This window comes from Bufo bufo, chromosome 2, assembly GCF_905171765.1.
Source record: "Bufo bufo chromosome 2, aBufBuf1.1, whole genome shotgun sequence".
NCBI lineage: Eukaryota > Metazoa > Chordata > Amphibia > Anura > Bufonidae > Bufo > Bufo bufo.
The window spans coordinates 537,068,678-537,093,559 of NC_053390.1; the positions used below are offsets into that span (position 1 = coordinate 537,068,678).

The 24,882-nt window shown below is 44.9% G+C and overlaps 1 protein-coding gene across 5 annotated transcripts in view; it reads left to right on the top strand.

Moving 5' to 3' along the window:
- Positions 1 to 24,882, top strand: part of SHROOM3 (shroom family member 3) — a 432,673-nt gene that overhangs the window by 93,962 nt on the left and 313,829 nt on the right. For 4 of the 5 annotated variants that reach the window (XM_040418007.1, XM_040418009.1, XM_040418008.1 and 1 more), the window contains one exon: positions 16,951 to 17,105. In XM_040418007.1, coding sequence (XP_040273941.1) covers positions 16,951 to 17,105 — 155 coding nt within the window. Of the gene's footprint in view, positions 1 to 5,178; positions 5,184 to 16,950; positions 17,106 to 24,882 lie in introns of those variants that run through there. The other variant, XM_040418011.1, reaches the window with a different exon arrangement.

The following is a 24,882-nucleotide window of genomic DNA, read 5'->3' on the forward strand; positions in this document are numbered from 1 at the left end:
TTTTTTATTTTACCCTGCAAATAATTTTTTACTCGTTTTCCAATGTAAGACATGGTAAATCAAATGGTAGCATTAAAAATGCATCTTAACCAGCAAAAAATAAGCCCTCAGATGGTTATGTGCAAAGAAAAATAAAAAGGTTTTGGCTATTGGAACGTGGAGTGGAAAAATAAATAAAATAAAAATGTAAAAGTAAAAAGAGGCACGTTCTTTAAGGGGTTAAAAAAAGGTATACCCTTCTCTCAAAATCATTAGCATCTCATTTATCCCCCTCATAATATCCAGCTAAATACTTGCATGGAAGACACATTTCACTCTGTAATACACAGTAATGTGTATTTATACTGTATTTTTCAAATGTAAGACACATCGGACTATAAGACACACCTATTTATTTGGAGGAGTAAAATAAGAAAAAAAATAATTCTCATCATACCTCAGATCAGACCTCCATTCTTCATCAGACCTCAGTCAGACCCCAAAATCAGACACCCAAGCTCCATCAGACCTCAGATCAGTCCCTCATCAGACTCCAAAGCTCCATCAGCCTACGATCAGACCCTAAGGCCTCCAACCTTCATCAGCCTCAGATCAGATCCCCATCAGGCTCAGATCAGACCCCTATTAGACTCAGATCAGACCCCCATCAGCCTTAAATTAGACCCCCTTTAGCCTCAGATCAGACCACATCAGCCTCAGATCAGACCCCATCAGACCTCATATCAGACGTTAAAATAAATAAACTGTATAAATAACTACAGTAAGTTCAGGATATAGACTTCCTGGCACCCCCATGTTGGGGTTACATGATCGGTTCAAGGAGCCTATTACTCAGCAGAGTCTTCAAGAGCAATTGCTACAGTACATGAACAAAATCTCTGCATGTCTGGAAACTGTAGTTTTCTGTTCCAGCTCTGGCTCCTCAAGGTACAGCTCCTGCACTTCACACACAGACTGTTTCTCATTCTCGTAGTATTAGATTGCACCTGCCACTGCCTTATAAAGAAGACTCCAAGACTTGCTGCGGCCTCCTGAACCAGGGCACCATGCATTTCAAACTGCCAACTAGCTCCCTACAGGTAATGCCAAAGTGGTAAAGCATAGGCTTAGGCCAAACATTTCTGGGAATATGGAGACTCCCTGACTTCTAACTTGCAAGAATTCATGACTTCCATTTGTAGGATCTTTGAAGAGCCTGGTCAGACTGCTTAATCTGAATGATCCTTGCTACGTCTTTGCAAGGGCAACTTGATTGTTGGCTAGTATGCCATCCAGTTTAACCCTCTGTGCTCAGAGTTTTCATGGAATTATAAGGCTCTGGCAACAACTTTTTGGGATGGTCTGGCTGGTTAAATCAAAGATGTGTCAGGAATATGGATTATTATTTACTGGCAGCCCTGATTGTCAGTTGATTCACCCTTTGGCTTCTACACAGTCAGTGTACATGCAAAATATGTTCCAACCCCCTAGCCATCTGATTGTCAGCTAGCAAGGGAGAAAGCCCCAGGTGTCCAGGTGTCACGAGTTGGAGGTCCCAGGAGAGACCACCGCGTCGTCAAGCAATAAACAAACAGAAATCAGATACAGACACACAAGAGTTTATTGCACAAACAAAAATCAGGGAAGGCAGCACAGACAAAACATGAGCTCTATGTACCGTCAGCACAGTGGGAGAAAACCCCCACTGCACCACTGTCTAGTAATACTCCAGAGGGGCGTGACTAAGCAACTCCTGGTATTCACTAGAGCCCTAGATGGTAGGGTTAGACTTTGCTGCAGGAAGTTGCCAGGGTCCACTCTGGAGCGTGAACTAGACAGTGACAGCAGGAACGAATGGACAACAGGTACCAGAAGGTACCGACGGCCATTAGGCAAACATAACAGACAGGCAAATACAAAACAGGGCAACTAATAATACAAGCAGGAGTTCTTGCAAGGGAGCAGGAGTGGCAATGAGCAGAGAAGGACTTGCTCCACCAGTAGTAAACTGCATGGTCTTGCGCATGCCACTCTGCTGCAAAGGCTTGCTGAACACAGATTTATGAATACACACAAAGTAACTAAAACATAACTGGCAGAACAGATAACAGAAAGACAGGAAAGAGGACCTCAAAGAGGACGGGAATGAACAAGTAGGGAAACCCACAGAGCACAGACAGACAGACACGGATCCCATGGGTCAGCAGCATGGGAGAGAGCGTACAAACCAGGAGCAGGACAAGACAACACACACCAGGAGAGCTGACACAGAACTGAGGAAACCTCAGCCTTAAATACAGGTTCCATGGGTGCAGCAGAGAAGCCACACCCATGGAGCAGACAGAGGATTAACTCCTAATAGGAACACAGGGGAGTTAACCCATACAGAACCACAAATAGCACACAGGAACGAAACTTCAGCGAGGAGCGCCGAACGAGCAAGGACGGAAGGTCACAGTCAGAGGTAACGACTGTGACACCAGGCTTCAAGGAGGTCCCAGGTGGATAATGTCATACCTAAACCAGCTAGTTTGGAGGCAACCAAATCTGCAGGAAAACTATCAGCAGGCGGTCTCAGCTCTTGCCCAAGATCAATGATACCTCCCAGATATGTTGGCACCAACATTTCATAAGGAATTATGAATCGCCTGGTCGTCGAAGGCGCAAACCGGATACATATTTGTGTCCCGGTGGCCACGAGGAACGTGCCCATGTTCTTGGTTTTATAGTGGTATGCCAGAGACGGGAGATATACATATCTCCCCACAGAAACCAACTAACAGTACCATATTTGGACTCTACTTGTAGCCGGAACCCATGCGGATCCGTTGGTCCCAAAACCATCTACCTGTGACCTTCTGGACTGGAGCTATAATCCCTAAAGGGTTTTGTGGGTCATTTGCAGCCAGTCCAGCAGGAGGGGGGTGGACCCCTCCCAAAGGCCGGGTGGGGAAGGGCCGGGTACAGGTTAAAAGGATGGTGCCAGCAAGCGGGCGTGTCTTTCTCTGAAGAAGGGTCTCATCGTGTAATGTGTTTAGAGGGACCCAGGAACTAGCTAGGATCACTGCCCTTCATGTGACTACAGCAAAGAACACACCACAACCGAAAGGAACATTCATCTTACCCGGTAACTGACTTTTGCTCTGCTTAACCCTGTTGTACCCATATAACCTGTATCTGTAACATCAGACCACTGTATATATTCTCTGTGTATATTGTGTTATATCTAGTGTTCCCTTACGACGATTAAATATATAATTTAATCTTGTGCTATCTTGTATCTCGATCACGAATCCCCACGTCCGTGTTTTGGCCTAGTTATGAGCTACCGCGGGTTGGTTTCTCACCCTATATAATCCTGTTAGCGGACCGGGCTTATATCAAATGAGAAGCTGGTGGCAGATCCCCGGGCTGAGACAGTGCTGTTTTCACTGCGCCAGTGAAAAGGCTCTCTCAGCTTGTTGCCTCTCTGTGCCCGCGTAGACAGGAGGTGTCTGTGTAAACTGTACCAAGCTGACCTTACCTGCTCGTCTGGAGGGCGTATAGTCACATTTTTGGTAATCCGTTACCATACCGCGTCTCGTGAGCTCGACGTAGGCGACGTCAAGTGGGCACGAGGTGTGGTATTCGTCACATATTGGTGGCAGCAAAGTGGGATCGAGATACTAGTGTGTGTGAGTGTGAGACCCATACTCCCAGACACTAAAGACGACCAGCAATAGCTTTTGCCGCTGGAGTCTTAAGATCAGCTCAACACTAGACAGTCTGAGTACAAATACAATAAGGTGCGTGTGCATCAGGCTGCAGTCTGTGTCAGTGACCATCCGTGGCAATGATGGCCAGTTACACAAGAAGCAAGACTTAGGAGATCGCCGAGGCTATGAATGATGTCGGGGAGGAAGAAGTCCAGATGGGGGGCGGAGAGGAGGTGGAAGGCGAGGGGAGCACAGCCAAAGCTCCCCAAGGAGCCAGTTGCCGGAGGTGAGGTCCGCGGTGGGCCTCACTCCACCTGCCCATCCCCCCAGCTAAGCTGGCTCAGCTGCTCTCCTACAAGCTGCCATAGACCGTCTCTAGGCCAGAGACCAGGCAGCCTCTGAGCTCCTCCTGGCGGCTGCAGAGCATCGCGAGCAAGCAAAGGCTGCAGAGCGCCGCAAGCGAGCAGAGGCTGCAGAACGTTGTGAGCAGGCCGAGCGTGAGCACCAGCTACAAATGCTCCAGCTGAAGCTCCAATTCCAGCAGCCCTCCCCAGCCCGATGTGAGTCTCAAGAGGTCCGGATTCCCAAACTGCGGGCAGAGGACTTCCCCTACTGGACAAAGATGGGGACCTGGACACCTTTTTGTTGGCATTTGAGACAGCCTGCCATCAGTACCAGCTGCCAGAGGACCAGTGGGTCAGAATCCCCACGCCATGGCTTAGGGGAAAAGCCCTTTAAATCTTCAGGTACCTTCCCAGCGAGACCATCCTGAGCTATGAGGACATCAAACAGGCTATGGTCAGGCAGTATAACTTAACCCCTGAGTCGTACCAGAAAAATCTCAGGAATTTGCAGCAAGGTTCTACCCAGAGCTTGGCCGATCACATGCGGGCATTGCTGAGAGCGGTCGACCAATGGACCACAGGATTGGAGCTCACCACCGTCCAGCAGCTGAAGGAGCTCACTGCCACAGAACAGTTCTTGTGGAACTGCCCGGAGGACCTACAGCAGTACCTCCGTTACCGGAAGCCATAGGGGGCCTCCGCAACAGCAGCCCTGGCCGATGAATACACCCACAACAGGACTTCAGAGGCCCGGAAACCTGTCGGCTGGAGAGGGGGTAAGACACACTCTGCCCCTGCCCCAAGGCCCAAGTGGGCCCCGGCCCCAGCTTCCCTTTCCACGTCGGTGGGGGAACACCGACTTTGCCACCTGTGTAAACAGCCAGGACACTTCAAGGCCACATGTCCACAGCGCCCGAGGGACCCGTCCCAGTCATCGACCCGGAAACCATCCACTGTGTTGTGGGTGGGTGGGGGTGGTGGGAGGTCCATTGACAATGTTCAACTGGTCACCATGGGCCAGGCCATGGCCATGGGAGTTAGAGACAACGGCGCTGAGATGACTCTGGTACGGCCTGAACTGGTGGCACCCCATGATTTATTGCCCAGGAGATCCCTTACTGTCTCCAGGATCGGAGGAGTAGAACCGGCGCTGCCCATCGCCAAGGTCTATTTGGAATGGGGCGCCGGTTGAGGAGTAAGGGAGGTGGGGGTATTCGCAAATATCCCTGCCAGTGTTTTGCTGGGGACGGACCTGGGGCGACTTGTGTCTAAGTATGTGGCCGCTGACACCCCGAGGTCCGATTCCCCAGAATGTAATGTAATGTCCCCCCCTGATGATACTGTGAATGTACCTGACATGCCTGTTGATGGGGATGTGGGGGTGGGGGATGTAATGTGTGCCTCTCCCCTCAAGGGGGAGGGGGTCATTCCTGCCAGCTGTGCTGAAGCCCCAGGGTGTGGCCAGCAAGCCCGCTGGAACCTGTTGTCCTCCAGTGTGGTGACTGAGGGGACAAGCAGGGGGCAGACAGCTGCGGGGGAGGAGGATGCAAATGAGGTCAGGGCTGTCCCAGGAGAAGTAGGGCTCGCAGGTAATGCCTCAGTGCAGGGTTCCTCCACAACTGGGATGTCTGAGGGCCAGGTTAGTCCGTCTGGACTGGCGACTTGGTCGGGAGCTGAGGGGAAGCAGGCACTACCAGCGGTGGCAGCGGCTGTCACGCGCAGTGGGAATGCTGGGGCCCGCGTGGCCCCTCAGGGGTCTGATGGCTTTCCCCCTTCCGACTAAGTGGCTGCCGAGTCAGATGAAAGCCCGGAGACAGGTCCCAGGGACCGGACAGAGGACGTGGCAGTCTCGTCTATTCTGAGCAGGTCCGGTCAGGGGTTTCAGGTGGCGTTAGTGGCTGACGCCAGCCTGAAGGCTCTCAGGGAGCAAGCGGCACTGCCTCCCTCATACTCAGACCTCGAGCGGGTGGTCTGGGACCAAGGACGGCTGTGCCGGTTCACGGTCCAGCAGGGCTTACCGGAGGAGTGGCCTAGGGACCGGCAGTTTGTAGAACTGACAGGGGACGTGCAGTCTCATCTATTCTGACCACGTCCCACCAGGGATTTTTAGGTGGCGTTAGGAGCTAGCGCCAGCTTGAAAGCTCTCACGGAGCAGGTGGCACTGTTTACCAACACGCCCGGAAGGATGGCGTCCACCGAGATGCCGTTGGGCATGGAGTAGGCCCCTGCCACTTCTCAGCGGATAGTCAAGCTGCTTAAGGGACTTGAAGGGTACGTGGCCGCGTACCTGGTGGTCATTGCCGTCTTTGGTCCTATATGGGAGGATCCCCGAGAGCATCTGGCGCAGATGCTCAGGCAGATCTGCCAGGCAGGCTTGACCATTATGCCAGGAAAGTGCCAGCTGGGCATAAGTAAGGGGCCACAGTCTACAGATGGACCCTGAAAAAGCTGTTGTGGTTCTTGACTGGCTTTATCCTCAGGGCTGGAGAGCATCTAGCGTTTTTTTTTTTTTTTTTTTTTTGCATTGCTAATTATCATTGGCAATTATCTGACATTTGTCCGAACTTACCACATGTATCTCTGCCTGCACCAGAAAAGGGAAAAATGTAAATGATTGGACACCTGAAGGAGATGCTGCATTCCAAACCTCTGTCTCCATCTTGGATCACCCTGAAATCATCAGGCACTTCTTTTTGCAGGGAGATGCATCATCGGAAGGAGCTGCAGCAGTGCTGACCCAGAAGATCTCTGTCCAGTGACAAGACGCAGACATGCATGTTTGTTTTCCAAGACATTTACTTCTGCTATAGGAACTATTCTATTGAAGACTACAAACTTCTCATTATCAAATTAGCTATGAATACTGACCACAGAAATGTGAACCACCTCCAGACTGTTCAGCAGCATCAAGCCAGTTGTCTCTCTTGTTTGCTAGCCTCAAATTTGCTCTTCACTATTGTCCTGTGGAGAACAACATCAAGGCGTATGTCCTCTTGCGCTCCCTTGATCTGATAGATTTAATCGCAGAGCCTCAGCATATGATAGATCTTGCTCAAATTATTTCAGTTACCCTGTTCTGGCTCCAGTTTAAAATAGACCTAGTTTCTCAACCCTTATTGGTGGCCTACACTTTTCTGAGACTTTCCTGATTATGTGGCCTTCATATCATCTCTGATAGTGAAGTACAATTCACATCTTGCTTCTGGAGATTGCTGAATTTTAGAGCAGGCAGAACACGATACCCAAGTATTAGAGAATCATCAGCTCCATTTTATCACTTGCAGCCCCACCTTTGCTTCCCGGGGCTAAATTCTCTTATAATAACCACTCAGGTGAGTCTACTGGTAAATCTACATGATACACTGTGTATGGGCAACATCTGCAGATTTCACTTTCCGTTCCAGTTTCCTTTGATCTGGTAGGAGACTAAAGCCTCCCTGGTTCAGGCGGCTGCACACATGAAGAGATATGCAGATTGGAAACACAGGTCACCACCATATCTCCCCTGCAGAGACAAGTTTTCTTCTAAAACATCCAACATCCATTTGAGGGCACCCTTCTACAAGTTCGCTCCTCCATTCTTGGGTCCTTTTGAAATTGTGAAACAGATCAACCCTAATTACTATAAAATATGCATTCCACCTTTTCTGTGTATTCCCACCTCATTCCATGCTTCACACCTTAAACCATTGGTGCTCAACCACTACTCCAGGACTTCATTCTCTGCTCACACTCCAGCTACCTGGGAGATGCGGAACGGAGGCACGGATCGGAAGCACTACGGAGTGCTTCCGTGGGTTTACTGTACGTGCCTCTGCACCGCAAAAATGTAGTTGAATGGGTCTGGATCTGTCTGTGGCGGCCGCACAACGGCCGTGTGCATGAGCCCTTAAAGGGCATTCTTGATGTCAAAATTTTCTATTTGGTGGATTGGAAGATGGGATTTGGTTCTGAGGAGAGATGTTGACGGCAAAATAAGTGCCCCTGCTTTTCTCAGAAAATTCTATCTGGAGCCTGGATCAAAGAGGAGGAGACATTAGGAGGGGAGTACTGTGAGGCCTGTGGGCTGTACCCTCCGTAATCTTCCATTTCGCCAATGTGCACAGCCACCGGAGCATTCACCGTCTCAGCTGCTCCACACGTTGTTCTGTTGAAGGCTGTTCCTGCCTGCTTACGGCTGTTCACTCCCTTATGGTGCTCACACGCTCTCCTTGGCTCTTCAAGGGCCACCGTGCAAACGAGCTAATCTGTCTATAGCCAATGGCAGCATTGCTTGGGGTATATAGGGCGCCTTCCCTTATTGGAAGGTGTCTGAGCTAAAGGTTCCTAGGTTGTCTATTCCAACAAAGATGCGCCATAGCATCACCTAAAATAGTGGCCGAGGGTCTGTTTTGTACTGTTTGGCTCTCCATCACTGTAAAGGAATTCACTAATGATCTCCAACCATACCAGTCTTGCAAGCACAGCCAAAATAAGCTCCCTCTACAATTTAAAGATATGCTGCAATTACTATACACTGCGTGCAGAATTATTAGGCAAATGAGTATTTTGACCACATCATCCTCTTTATGCATGTTGTCTTACTCCAAGCTGTATAGGCTCGAAAGCCTACTACCAATTAGGCATATTAGGTGATGTGCATCTCTGTAATAATAAGGGGTGTGGTCTAATGACATCAACACCCTATATTAGGTGTGCATAATTATTAGGCAACTTCCTTTCCTTTGGCAAAATGGGCCAAAAGAAGGACTTGACAGGCTCAGAAAAGTCAAAAATAGTGAGATATCTTGCAGAGGGATGCAGCACTCTTAAAATTGCAAAGCTTCTGAAGCGTGATCATCGAACAATCAAGCGTTTCATTCAAAATAGTCAACAGGGTCGCAAGAAGCGTGTGGAAAAACCAAGGCGCAAAATAACTGCCCATGAACTGAGAAAAGTCAAGCGTGCAGCTGCCAAGATGCCACTTGCCACCAGTTTGGCCATATTTCAGAGCTACAACATCACTGGAGTGCCCAAAAGCACAAGGTGTGCAATACTCAGAGACATGGCCAAGGTAAGAAAGGCTGAAAGAAGACCACCACTGAACAAGACACACAAGCTGAAACGTCAAGACTGATTTTTCTAAGGTTTTATGGACTGATGAAATGAGAGTGAGTCTTGATGGGCCAGATGGATGGGCCCGTGGCTGGATTGGTAAAGGGCAGAGAGCTCCAGTCCGACTCAGACGCCAGCAAGGTGGAGGTGGAGTACTGGTTTGGGCTGGTATCATCAAAGATGAGCTTGTGGGGCCTTTTCGGGTTGAGGATGGAGTCAAGCTCAACTCCCAGTCCTACTGCCAGCTTCTGGAAGACACCTTCTTCAAGCAGTGGTACAGGAAGAAGTCTGCATCCTTCAAGAAAAACATGATTTTCATGCAGGACAATACCCCATCACACGCGTCCAAGTACTCCACAGCGTGGCTGGCAAGAAAGGGTATAAAAGAAGAAAATCTAATGACATGGCCTCCTTGTTCACCTGATCTGAACCCCATTGAGAACCTGTGGTCCATCATCAAATGTGAGATTTACAAGGAGGGAAAACAGTACACCTCTCTGAACAGTGTCTGGGAGGCTGTGGTTGCTGCTGCACGCAATGTTGATGGTGAACAGATCAAAACACTGACAGAATCCATGGATGGCAGGCTTTTGAGTGTCCTTGCAAAGAAAGGTGGCTATATTGGTCACTGATTTGTTTTTGTTTTGTTTTTGAATGTCAGAAATGTATATTTGTGAATGTTGAGATGTTATATTGGTTTCACTGGTAAAAATAAATAATTGAAATGGGTATATATTTGTTTTTTGTTAAGTTGCCTAATAATTATGCACAGTAATAGTCACCTGCACACACAGATATCCCCCTAAAATAGCTAAAACTAAAAACAAACTAAAAACTACTTCCAAAAATATTCAGCTTTGATATTAATGAGTTTTTTGGGTTCATTGAGAACATGGTTGTTGTTCAATAATAAAATTAATCCTCAAAAATACAACTTGCCTAATAAATCTGCACTCCCTGTAATTACATTATTCTACTTACATAATAAGTGCAAAACACTCCAAATGAGGCGATAGTTAATGACATTAAAGTTGAATAGTGGACAATTTGGTCTGTTAATAGAAGCAATTTTCTGATGTCATAAATAGTAATAACACTTTGGTTCTGTAACCCACAGATGCAAGCAGAAGCTTCTGAAGGACCCATGGTTGCATTACAAGGCTAGTAAAGGTCCTCTGGTCACAGAAAGGGATTTGTCCCTGTTTAGGTACATGTTACTGGTATGTCCTTTAGAGAGACACATGTATGCAGAGCTGAAGGGGAGAGATCCAGAGTTTGTGTAGTGTGGTGTTGTGAATTGAAAAGAGTGTTCCTGCCCTCAGAATAGTGTGGAGCTGGAGTAGACAACCACAGTACAGAGCAGTCCTGCAGACTATGGGGGAGATTTATCAAAAAGTATTTTTGCATAAAATGTCACGTGTAAATAGTTGAATCAGTAGATAGCTATGCAAATACTTTCAATTCAGAAAATGGGCAGATGATGTTTTTACACTTCTAATGCTTGTGGGGGTAAAGTTTATATAGTAGGATTTAAAAAATATTTGTATAACTACTGGATGAAAAGCTTGAAAAGAATGTTAAAGGAAGCTTAACCGTTATAAGAACCAGCTAATAACAACACAAACCGTATAATGTAAACCCTTTATTAGGAAATCCATTGCAGCAAAACTAAAATATACCAACAGGGATTTTAATCCACAGTATTCTTATGAAATTTATTCTAAGGCCTCATGCACACGACCGTTGTTCTGTTCCGCATCCGAGCCGCAGTTTTTGCGGCTCGGGTGCGAACCCATTCACTTCAGTGGGGCCGCAAAAGATGCGGACAGCACTCCGTGTGCTGTTCGCATCCGTTGCATCGTTACGTAGCCCCGCGAAAAAATATAACATGTCCTATTCTTGTCCGTTTTGCGGACAGGAATAGGCATTTCTACAATGGGCCGCCTGTTCCGTTCCGCAAATTGCGGAAGGCACACGGGCGGCTTCCATGTTTTGCGGATCCGCAATTTGCGGACCGTAAAAAACGGAACGGTCGTGTGCATGAGGCCTAACTGTGGAACTGATCCTAAACTGAGGAATGATAAAGCGTCTCTTGGGTAGCTTTGTCCTTCACCTTTTTCTGAAATCCATTGACACTCTTTGGAAGTTCAATCCATGTCCTTCTGTGAGATCTGTTCACACTCTTGGAGCGTTTTCCTTACTTCTTGTGGATCTGTTCCTACATATAGGAAGTGTTATCCTTCTGCCCACTTTTGGACTCATTCCCTCTTTTTTTTTTGGATACATTCCCACTCTATGAAAGCTTTATCCTTCTCCCTCTCTTGGATCTGTTCCCGCTGCTATGAAGACTTAGGCCTCTCTCACATGAGCGAGTTTTCCGCGCGGGTGCAATGTGTATAATGAACTCATAGCACACGCACTGAATCCTGACCCATTCATTTCAATGGGTCTGTGTACATGAGCGTTTTTTTCACGCATCAGTTCTGCGTTGTGTGAAAAACGCAGCATGTTCTATATTCTGCGTTTTTCACTCAGCCCTGGCCCCATAGAAGTGAAAAAAGCATCACATCCGGAAGCAAGTGCGGATACAATGCGTTTTTCACTGATGGTTGCTAAGAGATGTTGTTTGTAAACCTTTAGTTTTTTATCACGCGCGTGAAAAAACGCATCAAAGCGCATTGCAGCCGCGCGGAAAAAACTGAAAAACAATGCAATCGCAGACAAAAGTGACTGAACTTGCTTACAAAATGGTGCAAGTTTCACTGAACACATCCTGAACACATCCGGACTTTAGGGTATATTCACATGAAGTTCTTATTGTGCTGAATAAAACTGATGCAGAATCTATTACAGGATTTTTCTTCTTTTTTTTTTATGTGGTTTTTCTTCCAAAATGGTTTCTGATGTGACTTTTGATCCTGCTCTTTTCAATGAGAAGTTTGGAAGTGGATTTGACACGGAATCTGCACCAAGAATGGACATGTGCAATGGACAGGGTACTACCAGGGGTCTCTTATAAGAGTTTTTGTTGTGACACCAGTTGCATTTCAGCAACAAGGGACGGAGTACCCCTAAGTAGATGGTAATAGTGGTACCCAGAGGTAGGAATGCCAGAGTGGTATAAGGGTTGCCTATAATGTCCCTTTAGGTGTGGCTGTGCACTTGTCACGGTGCTCCTCCCTGGATATCCTGGAACCCCAGGCATGGTCGTCCGCAGCAGTGCAAATAGTGAATGGTTGATGAAGGGGGTGATGAAAAGAATTGAGTCCAGACTTGGTATAACGTTGAACAGCAGCTTTACTTGAATAAACTTGCATCAGGGAACAATCATTCAACTTTATCTTGGTCAGCAAGCTTTGGCATAAATTCTGGCAGGCAAACACGCTCGGCTCTGCCACATCTGCTACTCTTTAGCTCTGCTGTGCTGACAGGATTAAATAGAAACTTTTCCTTTCTGCTGAACTTTACTTTCTGAAGTCTGGTCTGTCTTTCCCTTGCAGGGGGTACGCTAAACTAAACTCTAACTAGCTGAACTCCTCCCTCTAAAGAGAAGACTAGAATGGATAGAAGGTTCCATTCCAGACAAAGTAGCTCTGCCATATCTACCATCTGCTGGTGAATCAGGCACATTACACTTAGGCTACATGCACACGACTGTGTCTGCAATACACTGGCACCGGCCGCGTGCATTCTGCATCACGGATCGCGGACCCATTCACTTGAATGGGTCTGCAATCGCGGAGATGCAGAACGGAGGCACGGATCGGAACCCCACGGAAGCACTACGGAGTGCTTCCGTGGTGTTTGTGACCGTGCCTCCGCACCGCAAAAAAGTAGCGCATGCACTACTTTTTTGCGGTGGGACAGTCGGATGCGGATCGCAGACCCCATTCAAGTGAATGGGTCCGCGATCCGCATGCGGCTGCCCCACAGTCTGTGCCCGTGCAGCATTAAATCCTGAATTAATTAAATATTCTTCTGAAATACTTTGTTCTTTACATAGTTGAATGTGCTGACAACAAAATCACACAAAAATAAGAAAAAGGAAATCAAATTTTTCAACCCATGGAGGTCTGGATTTGGAGTCACACTCAAAATTAAAGTGGAAAAACACACTACAGGCTGATCCAACTTTGATGTAATGTCCTTAAAACAAGTCAAAATGAGGCTCAGTAGTGTGTGTGGCCTCCACATGCCTGTATGACCCCCCTACAACGCCTGTGCATGCTCCTGATGAGGTGGCGGACGGTCTCCTGAGGGATCTCCTCCCAGACCTGGACTAAAGCATCTGCCAACTCCTGGACAGTCTGTGGTGCAATGTGACGTTGGTGGATAGAGCAAGACATGATGTCCCAGATGTGCTCAATTGGATTTAGGTCTGGGGAACGGGCGGGCCAGTCCATAACATCAATGCCTTCGTCTTGCAGGAACTGCTGACACACTTCAGCCACATGAGGTCTAGCATTGTCTTGCATTAGAAGGAACCCAGGGCCAACCGCACCAGTATATGGTCTCACAAGGAGTCTGAGGATCTCATCTCGGTACCTAATGGCAGTCAGGCTACCTCTGGCGAGCACATGGAGGGCTGTGCGGCCCTCCAAAGAAATGCCACCCCACACCATTACTGACCCAATGCCAAACCGGTCATGCTGGATGATGTTGCAGGCAGCAGAACGTTCTCCACGGTGTCTCCAGACTCTGTCATGTCTGTCACATGTGCTCAGTGTGAACCTGCTTTCATCTGTGAAGAGCACAGGGCGCCAGTGGCGAATTTGACAATCTTGGTGTTCTCTGGCAAATGCCAAACGTCCTGCACGGTGTTGGGCTGTAAGCACAACCCCCACTTGTGGACGTCGGGCCCTCATATCACCCTCATGGAGTCTGTTTCTGACCGTTTGAGCAGACACATGCACATTTGTGGCCTGCTGGAGGTCATTTTGCAGGGCTCTGGCAGTGCTCCTCCTGTTCCTCCTTGCACAAAGGCGGAGGTAGCGGTCCTGCTGCTGGGTTGTTGCCCTCCTACGGCCTCCTCCACGTCTCCTGATGTATTGGCCTGTCTCCTGGTAGCGCCTCCATGCTCTGGACACTACGCTGACAGACACAGCAAACCTTCTTGCCATAGCTCGCATTGATGTGCCATCCTGGATAAGCTGCACTACCTGAGCCACTTGTGTGGGTTGTAGACTACGTCTCATGCTACCACTAGAGTGAAAGCACCGCCAGCATTCAAAAGTGACCAAAACATCGGCCAGGAAGCATAGGAACTGAGAAGTGGTCTGTGGTAACCACCTGCAGAACCACTCCTTTATTGGGGGTGTCTTGCTAATTGCCTATAATTTCCACCTATTGTCTATCCCATTTGCACAACAGCATGTGAAATTGATTGTCACTCAGTGTTGCTTCCTAAGTGGACAGTTTGATTTCACAGAAGTGTGATTGACTTGGAGTTACATTGTGTTGTTTAAGTGTTCCCTTTATTTTTTTGAGCAGTGTATTAACCATAGCAGATAGTAAAGGGGCACAAAAGGTGGTAATGCCTCTCTGGGGCGTTGAACATGTCACTTTTTTTTCCACCCCACGGTTTTTAAATCTGCAAGCAGAAAAATAAACAGTGCAGTGTCAATTAACAAGCAGTTTTCCCTTTGAAATCAATGGAAATGATTTCCAAGTGTTTTGGTCAAAAACATTTTGTGTGAAAATACCCTAATCCCTCTCCCCCTCTCAGAACCATTCTCCGTTTTGGAGAGCTTTATTCTTCTCCCGCTCTAGGACCCATCTCTATGTTTAGGATACTTTATTCTTCTCTACTTTCTTGAATCTATTCCCACATTGGGAAACTTTAGGCTAGGATGTGACAATAAGTTCCTCTACAAAAAGGATACAACTACATCGCGACATGTGTTGCAGAAAAGTTGCGCAACATTTTTTATAATGATAGTCAATGGTGTCACACTGCGACATCATCATTATAAATAATGTCGTGAGACACGTGTAGCCCTAGCCTTATCTTTCTGCTCCCACTTTTTTTCTGAAATAATGGCAAAAAACACAGCTAAAATTAAACCTGTGATGTCTTTATTACATGAAACATTATTGTAATTTGTGAGTTCAGAATACTCTACTTGATTTGCTGATTAATTGAACATGACTTAAATCCTATAACATACACCTTTAGCAACGTATTATTTTTGTGGTCCATGTTTACTAACTTAGGCATATTGCACACGAACGTGTGTGCTCCGTGGCCGTATTGCGGACCGCATTTGCGGATCCCCAATACATGGGCACCGTTCCATGTGCATTCCGCATCACAGATGCGGACCCATTCACTTCAATGGGTCCGCAAATCCGGAGATGTGGAATGGTGCGGAATGGTGCGGAACGGAAGCACGGAACGGAACCCTACGGAAGCACTACGGAGTGCTTCCGTGGGGTTTTGTCCTGTACTTCCATTCTGCATAAAAGATAGAAAATTAAAGTGAATAGGTCCGCGATCCGCTGCGACTGCCCCACGGTGGGTGTTTGTGCATTGCCGCCGCAGCACGGCGACACGGCGCACACGTTCGTGTGCAAGAGGCCATACTGTATTCTTTATCCTTGCATCACTCTAAGGCTATATGCATACAACCTTATCTGATTTCTGGTCCGAAGACCACAGATCCACAAAATACAGATACCTTCCATGTGGAAGCCGCATTTTCCTCAGTCTCCATTATAGAAATGGCTATTCTTGCCACAAAACAGACAAGAATAGGACATGTTTTTTAACTTGCGGAACGGCTACACAGATGCGGACATCACACAGATGACATCTGCATTTTTTTCGGAGGTATAGAAAAGAATGGGTCTGCATAATACCCGACCGCTATATATGGTTATGTGCATGAGGCTTTAGGCTGGGGCTACACAGCAATATGTGTCACAGGACATGAAGATTCCAATGTTGCAGTGCTATATCACGTCTCATGATTATCAATGGGGTTGCAATGTGACAGATGACAGGTGCTGTGACACAACACTTGGACAACTACAACATTATTTGATTATTGGTTGCAAATTACATGTGACTTCTGTCGTCAAAGACCAAAGTGTAATTTCCATGTGACATTGTTTGCAATTTGTGTTTTTATAGCCAAATAGCAGCTCTAAAATAGTTGTGTGACAGCAGGTTGCAAACCAGCTGCACAAGTATCTTTATTTTACCCAATTTACACAACGACACATTTCTGCCACCCAAATTGTATTCATTTTATAGAATGTATACAATATACTATATATGAGGAAAATAGTGGGTCTGATTTACTAACGTGTCTACTTCTGGAATCTGTCTAAAAAGTGCTGCAAAATTTTGGTGCTGTTTGGTGCAACAAGAGTTTCTCCATTAATCTGCTCATAAGGGGCTAGGCTTAGCAGGTAGTAGTCATGGGAAAGGGAGTGTGGCGTACAATGAGATATTTGAGCCAATAGTGCATCACAATTCTGGGCTAAAATTCTGTTTTAAAGTAAGCCAACCAATAGTTGGCATAGAGTTAGAGGTAAAAGTGTCCATCCCTGCACCAGATTTATTATCCAGCCTGATAAATCTTGTGGAGGTCTAGACAGCCTGTATAAGTTTACACCAACTATAGGTTTAGTAAGTCTGCCCCAGAGCGTCCACCTTATAGGTACTCTGCTATATAAATCTTGAACTTTACCCCTTAAAGTTAGAAATACTGGCAACTGTGTAAAGATTGCAAAGAGTAATGTCAACTTTCTCTGTTTTATGAGATTCATAAGTTTCCATTTCCTGAAAATATTGCAAAATCAGTGGAAATGTCTAAACCCTTCTACTTCTGCAGGTTGAAGAGGGTGGGAAAGTCGATATGTTGGAGTCCTATCTTCAAGTGGGAGATGAAGTGGTGATGATCAATGGTGTAGAGCTGTCTAGTTCAAGAAGAGAAGCCATCTCTCTTGTTAAAGGATCCTACAAAAATCTCCAACTGGTTGTAAGGAGGTAAAATTGCACAAATATTCCATGAAAGGATGATATGATTCCATGTTGGTTGTTTTATGTGTTTTTTTTGTTTTGTTTTAGCAAAATGTATTTATTCAAGGACAATGGTCATTTCACCTCAATTCTAATGAAGAGCTCTAAAATACAGACTAATGTTAAATTTCATATTTGCAAAAGAATCGAATATGGTATATGTGTCCAAATGAATAAATACTATCATGTGGCTACTACTACTGCTACAGGGGCCATGTAAATGCACTAGTAGTACTGTATGAACAGATCTATGCAGTTAGAACAACTGCATGTTGGCACTACTGTTTGGGTGCCATTTTGTGGCTGATGTTGTTTTTCACAACAAGACTGGTACTGTTGCAGAAGCACCAAGTTGGGCAACAGGCCAGCATTATGGGAATGTGACCTATGTATAAATATCATTTATACATTGCATAATACTATAATAGCAATGGACATGTTGTGTTAGACAACTGTTCACATGGTGCAGTACTGCATGGTGGCCTTTGTTTTTGTGGCGCTGTGCTGGTGGGACCCAGTGCCATGGGTGGCATTGTCAGACAGCAGGGTTGCTGTTTGACTCCTGGGTCCTGCCGCCTACTAGGGCAGTGCCGCTTTGTCACCGCATTGTGCTGTGCCTTTTTGTCAGAGTAGGTCCCACTCAAAGAGGCGACCTTGGCGTGGTGAGTGGGCTTATGCCTTTTGATCAAAATGTACACTAATGCCTCTTGTACAGAATGTAGTATGGGGGGCTGTACACTTTAACCCCTTAGTGACCACCCATATGTGTTTTTACGGCGGTCACTAAGGGGCCTTAGGCTGGGCCGCCGCGTTTTTACGGCGGCACAGTTTAAGCGCCGCGCGGCTCCCCCGTGCAGCGGGGAGCGCGGACCTGGCTCTCACATGAGAGCCGGGTCCCTGCTCTAACAGCCCGGAACGGCAGGAGTGCCGATCCGGGCTGTTTAACCCTTTACATGCCGGGCGCAATGGCGCCCGCTGCATGTAAAGTGGTGACAGAGGGAGCGGACACCCTCTGTCTCCCATCAGCACCCCGAAAATGCGATCGCGGGGTGCTGATGTGCTGGGAAGCTTACCTTGCTTCCGATGAGGGCCCGAGCCTGTCTTCAGTTACTTCCAGCAGGCTGTGCCTCTCTGGCGCAGCCTGCTGGTCAATGTTCGAATAGCATTGCTATTGAAATGCAATGCATTATAGAGATAATGCATTACATTTTAAAAGCAATCAAAATACTGTATATTATAGTCCCCTTGTGGGACTATTAAGTAGTAAAAAAAATAGAAAAAAAATACACATTTATTAAATAAAAAAAAATTCCATAAAATAAAAAAATATGCCTTTTTTTCCATTGAAAATACGCTTTTCAATGAAAAAAATTGCAAAAAGAAAATATCCCCCATATGTTTGGTATTGCCGCGTCCGTAACGACCGGGACTACATAAATATTACATAAATTATCCCCTATGGTGAACGCCATAAAAAATAAAAAATAAAAAAAGACAGAATTTCTAATTTATTCTTAGTTTCCACCGAAAAAAAACGTAATAACAAGCGATCAAAAAGCGGCATTTACTCCAAAATCATACCCATGAAAAATACAAGTCGTCTTTCAAAAATCGAGCCCTCACACAATTCCATATAAAAAAATTAAAAAAAGTTATGGGTCTTGTGAAGTGGCAATGCAAAATAATTTTTGGGGTTAATAAAAGGTGTTTTATTGCAAAAAAAAGTAGTAAAACGTAAACAAAATTATAAGTATTTAGTATCACTGTAATCGTACTGACCCAGAGAATAAAGATATTATGTTATTTGCACCGAAAAATGAACGCCAAAAAATGTATAATGTAAAAACGCAGTGGCAGTATTGCTATTTTTCCCCATCTCCCTCCCAGAAAGAGTTAATAAAAGTTAATCAGAAAGTTATGTGTACCCCAAAATGGCGCCATTAAAAACTACAACTTGTCCCGTAAAAAACAAGCCCTCATAAAGCTATATAGACGAAAAAATAAAAAAGTTATAGCTCTTGGAACGAGACCATAAAAAAAGGAAGAAAAATGCTTGGTCATAAAGGCCCAAACAGGCTTGGTCACTAAGGGGTTAATATGGCGCTGAGACGCGAGTTTAATTAGATCTAAGCATAGCCTTGTGGATGTGCGATCCAGTTCGGTTTTTTTCCCCTTGATATACACATTGCATAATACTGCTACCAGGTTACTTATGTATGGAGCTGCTATTTAGTTATCTTTATTAGAACACTATATGGTAGTATTGGAATTGTGTAGTAATACGTGTAGTATATTGTGTAGTAATATGTAGGTACTGCAGAGTATATATATTTTTTTATATATGATACCAACAGCATTGTATAGAATTGTTATTTAGACAACAGCATAGATATGCTATTTTGTCAACTTATGGCACTATTATTTGAGCACTACACAAATGGCTCCAACAGAGGGTACCCACAGTGCACACTACTAATTGGAAATAATTGTTTGTTTTGTTTGTGTTTTGAGTGTACAGTCATGTGTGAGATTTTTTTGCATGTGTAGCCTTAATTTTGGTAGGATGCCTGTATCAAACATTAAAAGTCCTAATTTATAGAGAAAATAGAAATAGTAAAGGAAAAGACAACAGTAGGGCATAAGTACACTATATGGACAACAGTATTGGGACACCTATACATTATACCTACAAGAGGCATTGTTTCAGTCAGTGGGTATGGACCAACTGTGCCAACAAATCCGTTTGTCTTTAGGCTAAACATAAGGGTGTTATCCTGGCGGTTCCATGGTATTCACCCTTTAACCGCCATACAGGAATCTGGACTTTGCCACAAGGAACCAATACCGGTGTGAAGCACCAAGGACTCAGGCAAAAAGCATAGTGTGAACACAGGGCAGGCTGAGCACAAGCATAATCCAGGTCACAGTTCCATGGTCGGGGCGGCAGCAAGGAGCAGAATTGGTAGACAGACAAGGTTAAATGAATATCTAAACAAGACCACTTTCACTGTTTACTAGCTAATATATATATATATATATATATAATGTCAAAGCTCAAGCGAGCAGGTGGATCCACAGCCCAGTGAAATAGGTAGAGTAATCAGCAACTTAACCAGCACCTGTATAGGGACAGGAGGAAGGGATTAACTCTCATAGTGCTAAAAGGAGTTCACTGAACAATAGTCCCAGTACACACAGTGAGAATGGAGAGATGCCTGCTCTTTCCTGGGACAGCAGGACAGCGGCAGACGTAAGCCACCAGCCTAACAGCTTTTATGACATCCCATTCTAAATCCATAGGCATTAATATGGAGCCGTCCCCCCTCCTTCCCTCCTTTGCACCTAAAACAGATTACACTCTTCTGGGAAAGCTTTCTACAAGATTTTGGAGTGTAAGCTCTGGAAATTGTGTCCATTCATCCAGAAGAATATTTGGGAGGTCAGACATTAATGTTAGACTAGAGGGCCTGGAGAATAATCTCCATTTTAGTTGATCCTAAAGGTGTTCAATGGGTTTGAGGTCTGGACTCTGTGTGGGCCAGTCAAGTTCCATACCAAACTCACCAAACCATGCGTTTAAGAACCTTGCTTTGTGCACTGGGGCACAATCATGCTGGAACAGAAATAGGTCTTCCTCAAAATGTTCCCACAAAGTTGGACGCATACAATAGTCCAAAATGTCTTGGAATGCTGAAGCATTAAAGGGGTTATCTGCTTTGTAATTATTAATGACCTATCCTCAGATCAGATCGGTCTGAGTCCCGGCCCCCCTGCCGATCAGCTTTTAAAGAGAAATCAGCACTGCCTTCTCTGCTATGTTTACCTGCTCGCTGCGGCTATTGCAGTGGTGAACATGTGTAATTACAAGTATGGCTTCCCGATTCACTTCTGTGGGACAGCTCTGTCTGTTCAAATGAATAGGAAGGCACAATGCAGAAAGGCAGGCAATGTTCTCCTGGAATTCCCCAAACTCAGGGTCATCCATCGGACAGAGAAGCGTGATACGTCACTCCACAAAACACTTTTCCACTGCTCTAGAATTGATTGGTTCCATGCTTTACACCAACCCATTCAAAGATTGATATTGTGCTTGGTTATGTAAGGCTCGCATGTAGCTGATCAGGCATGGAAACCCATATATTTGTGTCCATGCATATTTAGGAGTTGGTTACTATTTTGCTTCTTCGCCGAATTTCACAAAGAAATTCCATTTGTGACTAATTACTTTGTCACGAAGCGCGTTCCTTTGTATGTATTGGGCGTAATGATGGGGAATGGCAATTGCGCCGTCCACCCGTCATTGAACCTCTCAGATGCCGCATTCATCTACCACTTCAGGAAAAATTGATTTGTTACCACGAACCACAAGGAAATTCAGATCGATGTCCACTTTGACGATACTTTGATTCACTCAACACTAGTTACTATGGATTTTTACTATTTTTTATAATGGATAAATTTTTTTTTTTACTTTCTACATTGGTTATTTAGCTCATTTTCCATACATTATTTATCATGGGCTGATGCCCAGGCAATTATTGAGCTGAAAGCAGATGTTCCCGATAATTGCCTGCTTTTGAGCTGAGGTGATTTACTTGCAGCAATCATCTGCTCTGTATGGGGACATTCCCATACAGACTAATCGTTTGCAGACAGCACATCCCTGTTGATGCAGAACAATGTGCTACAGGCAAATGATGATTTTATGTGCATCGGCTGAACAATGGCTCATTTACTTTATCATTTACTCAATTATTAGGAATGAGCCCATGTAAAATGGCCTTTAGTCTAGTCCAGTGATGGTGAACCTTTTAGAGACTGATTGCCCAAACTGCAACCCAAAACCCACTTATTTATTGCAAAGTGCCAACATGGCAATTTACCCTGAATACCAATATACAGTAGTATATCTTCCATGTACTTTATCATTTAGCTATAATAGCCTGCCTACATTCAATGCACCGCCTGTGCTGTTCATAGCATGCCCTGCGCTGGAAAGATAAGTCTAAGTTATATTGGTACACCATAGACTTTTCCAGAGTGCGGGTGCCTACAGAGAGGGCGCTGAGTGCCACCTCTTGCACCTGTGCCATAGATTCGCCACCAATGGTCTAGTCCCCTTTTTCCAACCAACTAAACTACTATAGTTATGCATTTTTATTGCAATATAATCAATTACTTTCACATGCCCATGATACAGTGTACTTATGAAAGCTTCATACATATAATACAAATTTACAGCAGGTGCTTCAGGGATCAGTGCTTTGTGTTTATTGAACACTTGATATATCTTCCTGACATACCTGATGTATTAACAGTTTTACAGGTGCGCACTTGAGCAACTTGCTTCAAGAATGTGGCTTGCCTAAGTGTAGGTTTTCACTAGCTCTGTTTGTTTGAAACCCGTGACAAAGGTTGGTTTGAATATGAAAGATAAATCACTCAGAGGGCCAGTAGGATATTAATTACATTGCTCCTACACCACTTAATGCAGGTTGTACAACAGGGCAAAAAGGAGTGCACTAAAACAAATTGGAAAATTCCCTAAAACTGAGCTGATGACATGTGATATAGCAATGGGGATACTTTTGTTTTTTTCTGGGCTTTGGTACTGTTAAATGGACTTTTACTTATATAGAATGTCTACAGGAATATTTTTGGGGGAATTGTCAGTATACAAGCCCTTGCAACGACCAGAGTAGATTTGTGGATCTAGGAAAAAAAATCCAGTACTAGAGCCCTGCTGATATTCTGACTATAGAATATAGGATAATTGGGTAGTATATTTGTAACAATTTTAATTATTATTTAATTATTAAATTATTATATAATTGATTTATTTAGTGACTAGAGCATTAATGCAATTTATGGTCAATATATACAATTTTTACAGAGTGATGTCTCATGTTGTGTTTGCTTTTGCATTTTAGCCCTGGTATACGTACACCTGTGCATTTATGTCATTTTATAAGAAAGGTCGACCAACATTGTTTTTTTTTTGTGTTTTATTAGACTGAATTCACACATCCGTGGAACGCGGTCCGTGAGATACCGGACTGGCATCCTGCTGAGTGCAGGGGCGCACGGCATCATTGGTTGCTATGATGGTGTGCGCTTCGTGCCGCCGCCGCCACTGTACAGTAATACACTCATATGAGCTATACGAGTGTATTACTGTACAGCAGCGGCGGCACGAAGCGCACTGCGTCATAGCAACCAATGATGCCATGCGCTCCTGCATGCAGCAGAATGCCAGTCCGGTATCTCACGGACCGCGTTCCACAGATGTGTGAATTCAGCCTTAGATGAATGACAATTTTGGTAGGATCAAACTACCATCTACTGTTTATGGGGGCCTCCCAACACTCCCCTGTTGCCCAATCCTTTTGTTCCCAGGGAGATAGGTCATCATAAGAGTAGTCTGGAAGTGACTTCTTCTCCTCCTCCATTTAGAATACTTGCATGCTTACACGACCTGAATGTTCATGTCTACAAGTGATTCAAGAATTTAGCAGTACACTACAGTGTCAGTCTATGTGCCTAAAGATGTAATTTTGCAGACAATAAAATGCATTTATAGAATACACAAGTGTTTATATAATATAGAAAGCAATACAAATAGTCAGTATTATGGAAGATTAAGAGCTGATTGATTACTAAATCCAATGAATACTCAAACTTTTGTGAGTTTCTATAAACCCCGTAATGGTACCTGTAGGATGTGAATTTTATCATTTCCTTTGTTTGCAAGAAGGGTATCAGGGCATTTAAAAGTCTGAATTAGAAAAACTAAGTTTCTCACAGTGGTGACCTATATCTGCCAACGATTAGCTGAGTAGGCATTTCCTGTGTATCAAGAAAAGACCAGGAAGTAGAGATTAGCAGGTACTCGGTATTTCATATATATAATGTAGGAACATAGGAGGTCATTTGATATCATATTTCTGTTGCAGATTGCAGCGCAAAGGTTAGTTGCACTGTAATCTGCAACTTTTCCCCACTCACGCCAGGTCTAAAAAATTCAGCGTGGCATGGGCGGGAAGAGGACAGGCCGGCAGGCCTGTCTCATTTATCATTTTCTTCGCCTGTTTAAGGCATAGAAAATGGTGTAAATGGTCTAAATGTAAGCCAGCAAGAAAGCTGGCTTAAATTTAGACTGGCGCTGGGTACGCCAAACTTATGTAAAGGCTGGCGCCTCTAAATAACTTTATTGGATCCACTGCCAGTGCAGGGGCTTAATAAGACCAGCATCTAAAACGTTGGTCTTAATAAATGACCCCCATAGTTTCTATTATGCTTAGAAAGGACTATTATCACATTACCCTGCAAAGTTGATCCAGGGCAACACAAAAAACCCTCATGAGGTGGAAGCCAAACTTAGGGGAAAAAATTCCTTTCCAACTCCAAATTTAGCAATCGAAATAACTCTCTAGATCAATGACACTTAACCAGAATTCTAATAACTACAACTTGTAATATTATTACACTCCAGAAATACATCCACACCCCTCTTAAACTCTTCTAGTGAGTTTACCATCAGAGTTCCATAGCCTCACTGCTCTTCCAGTAAAGAACTGTCTTCTATGTTGGTGTAGAAACCTTCTTTACTCTGAGGATGTCACCTTGTTGTACATGCTTTAATCAGATTCTAAAAATACATTTTAGGTCAACCAGTATCACATAGATATCAGTCAGTTATTTAACAACAGACTCATGAAACAGTTTCCATCATTGCTAGTGATGG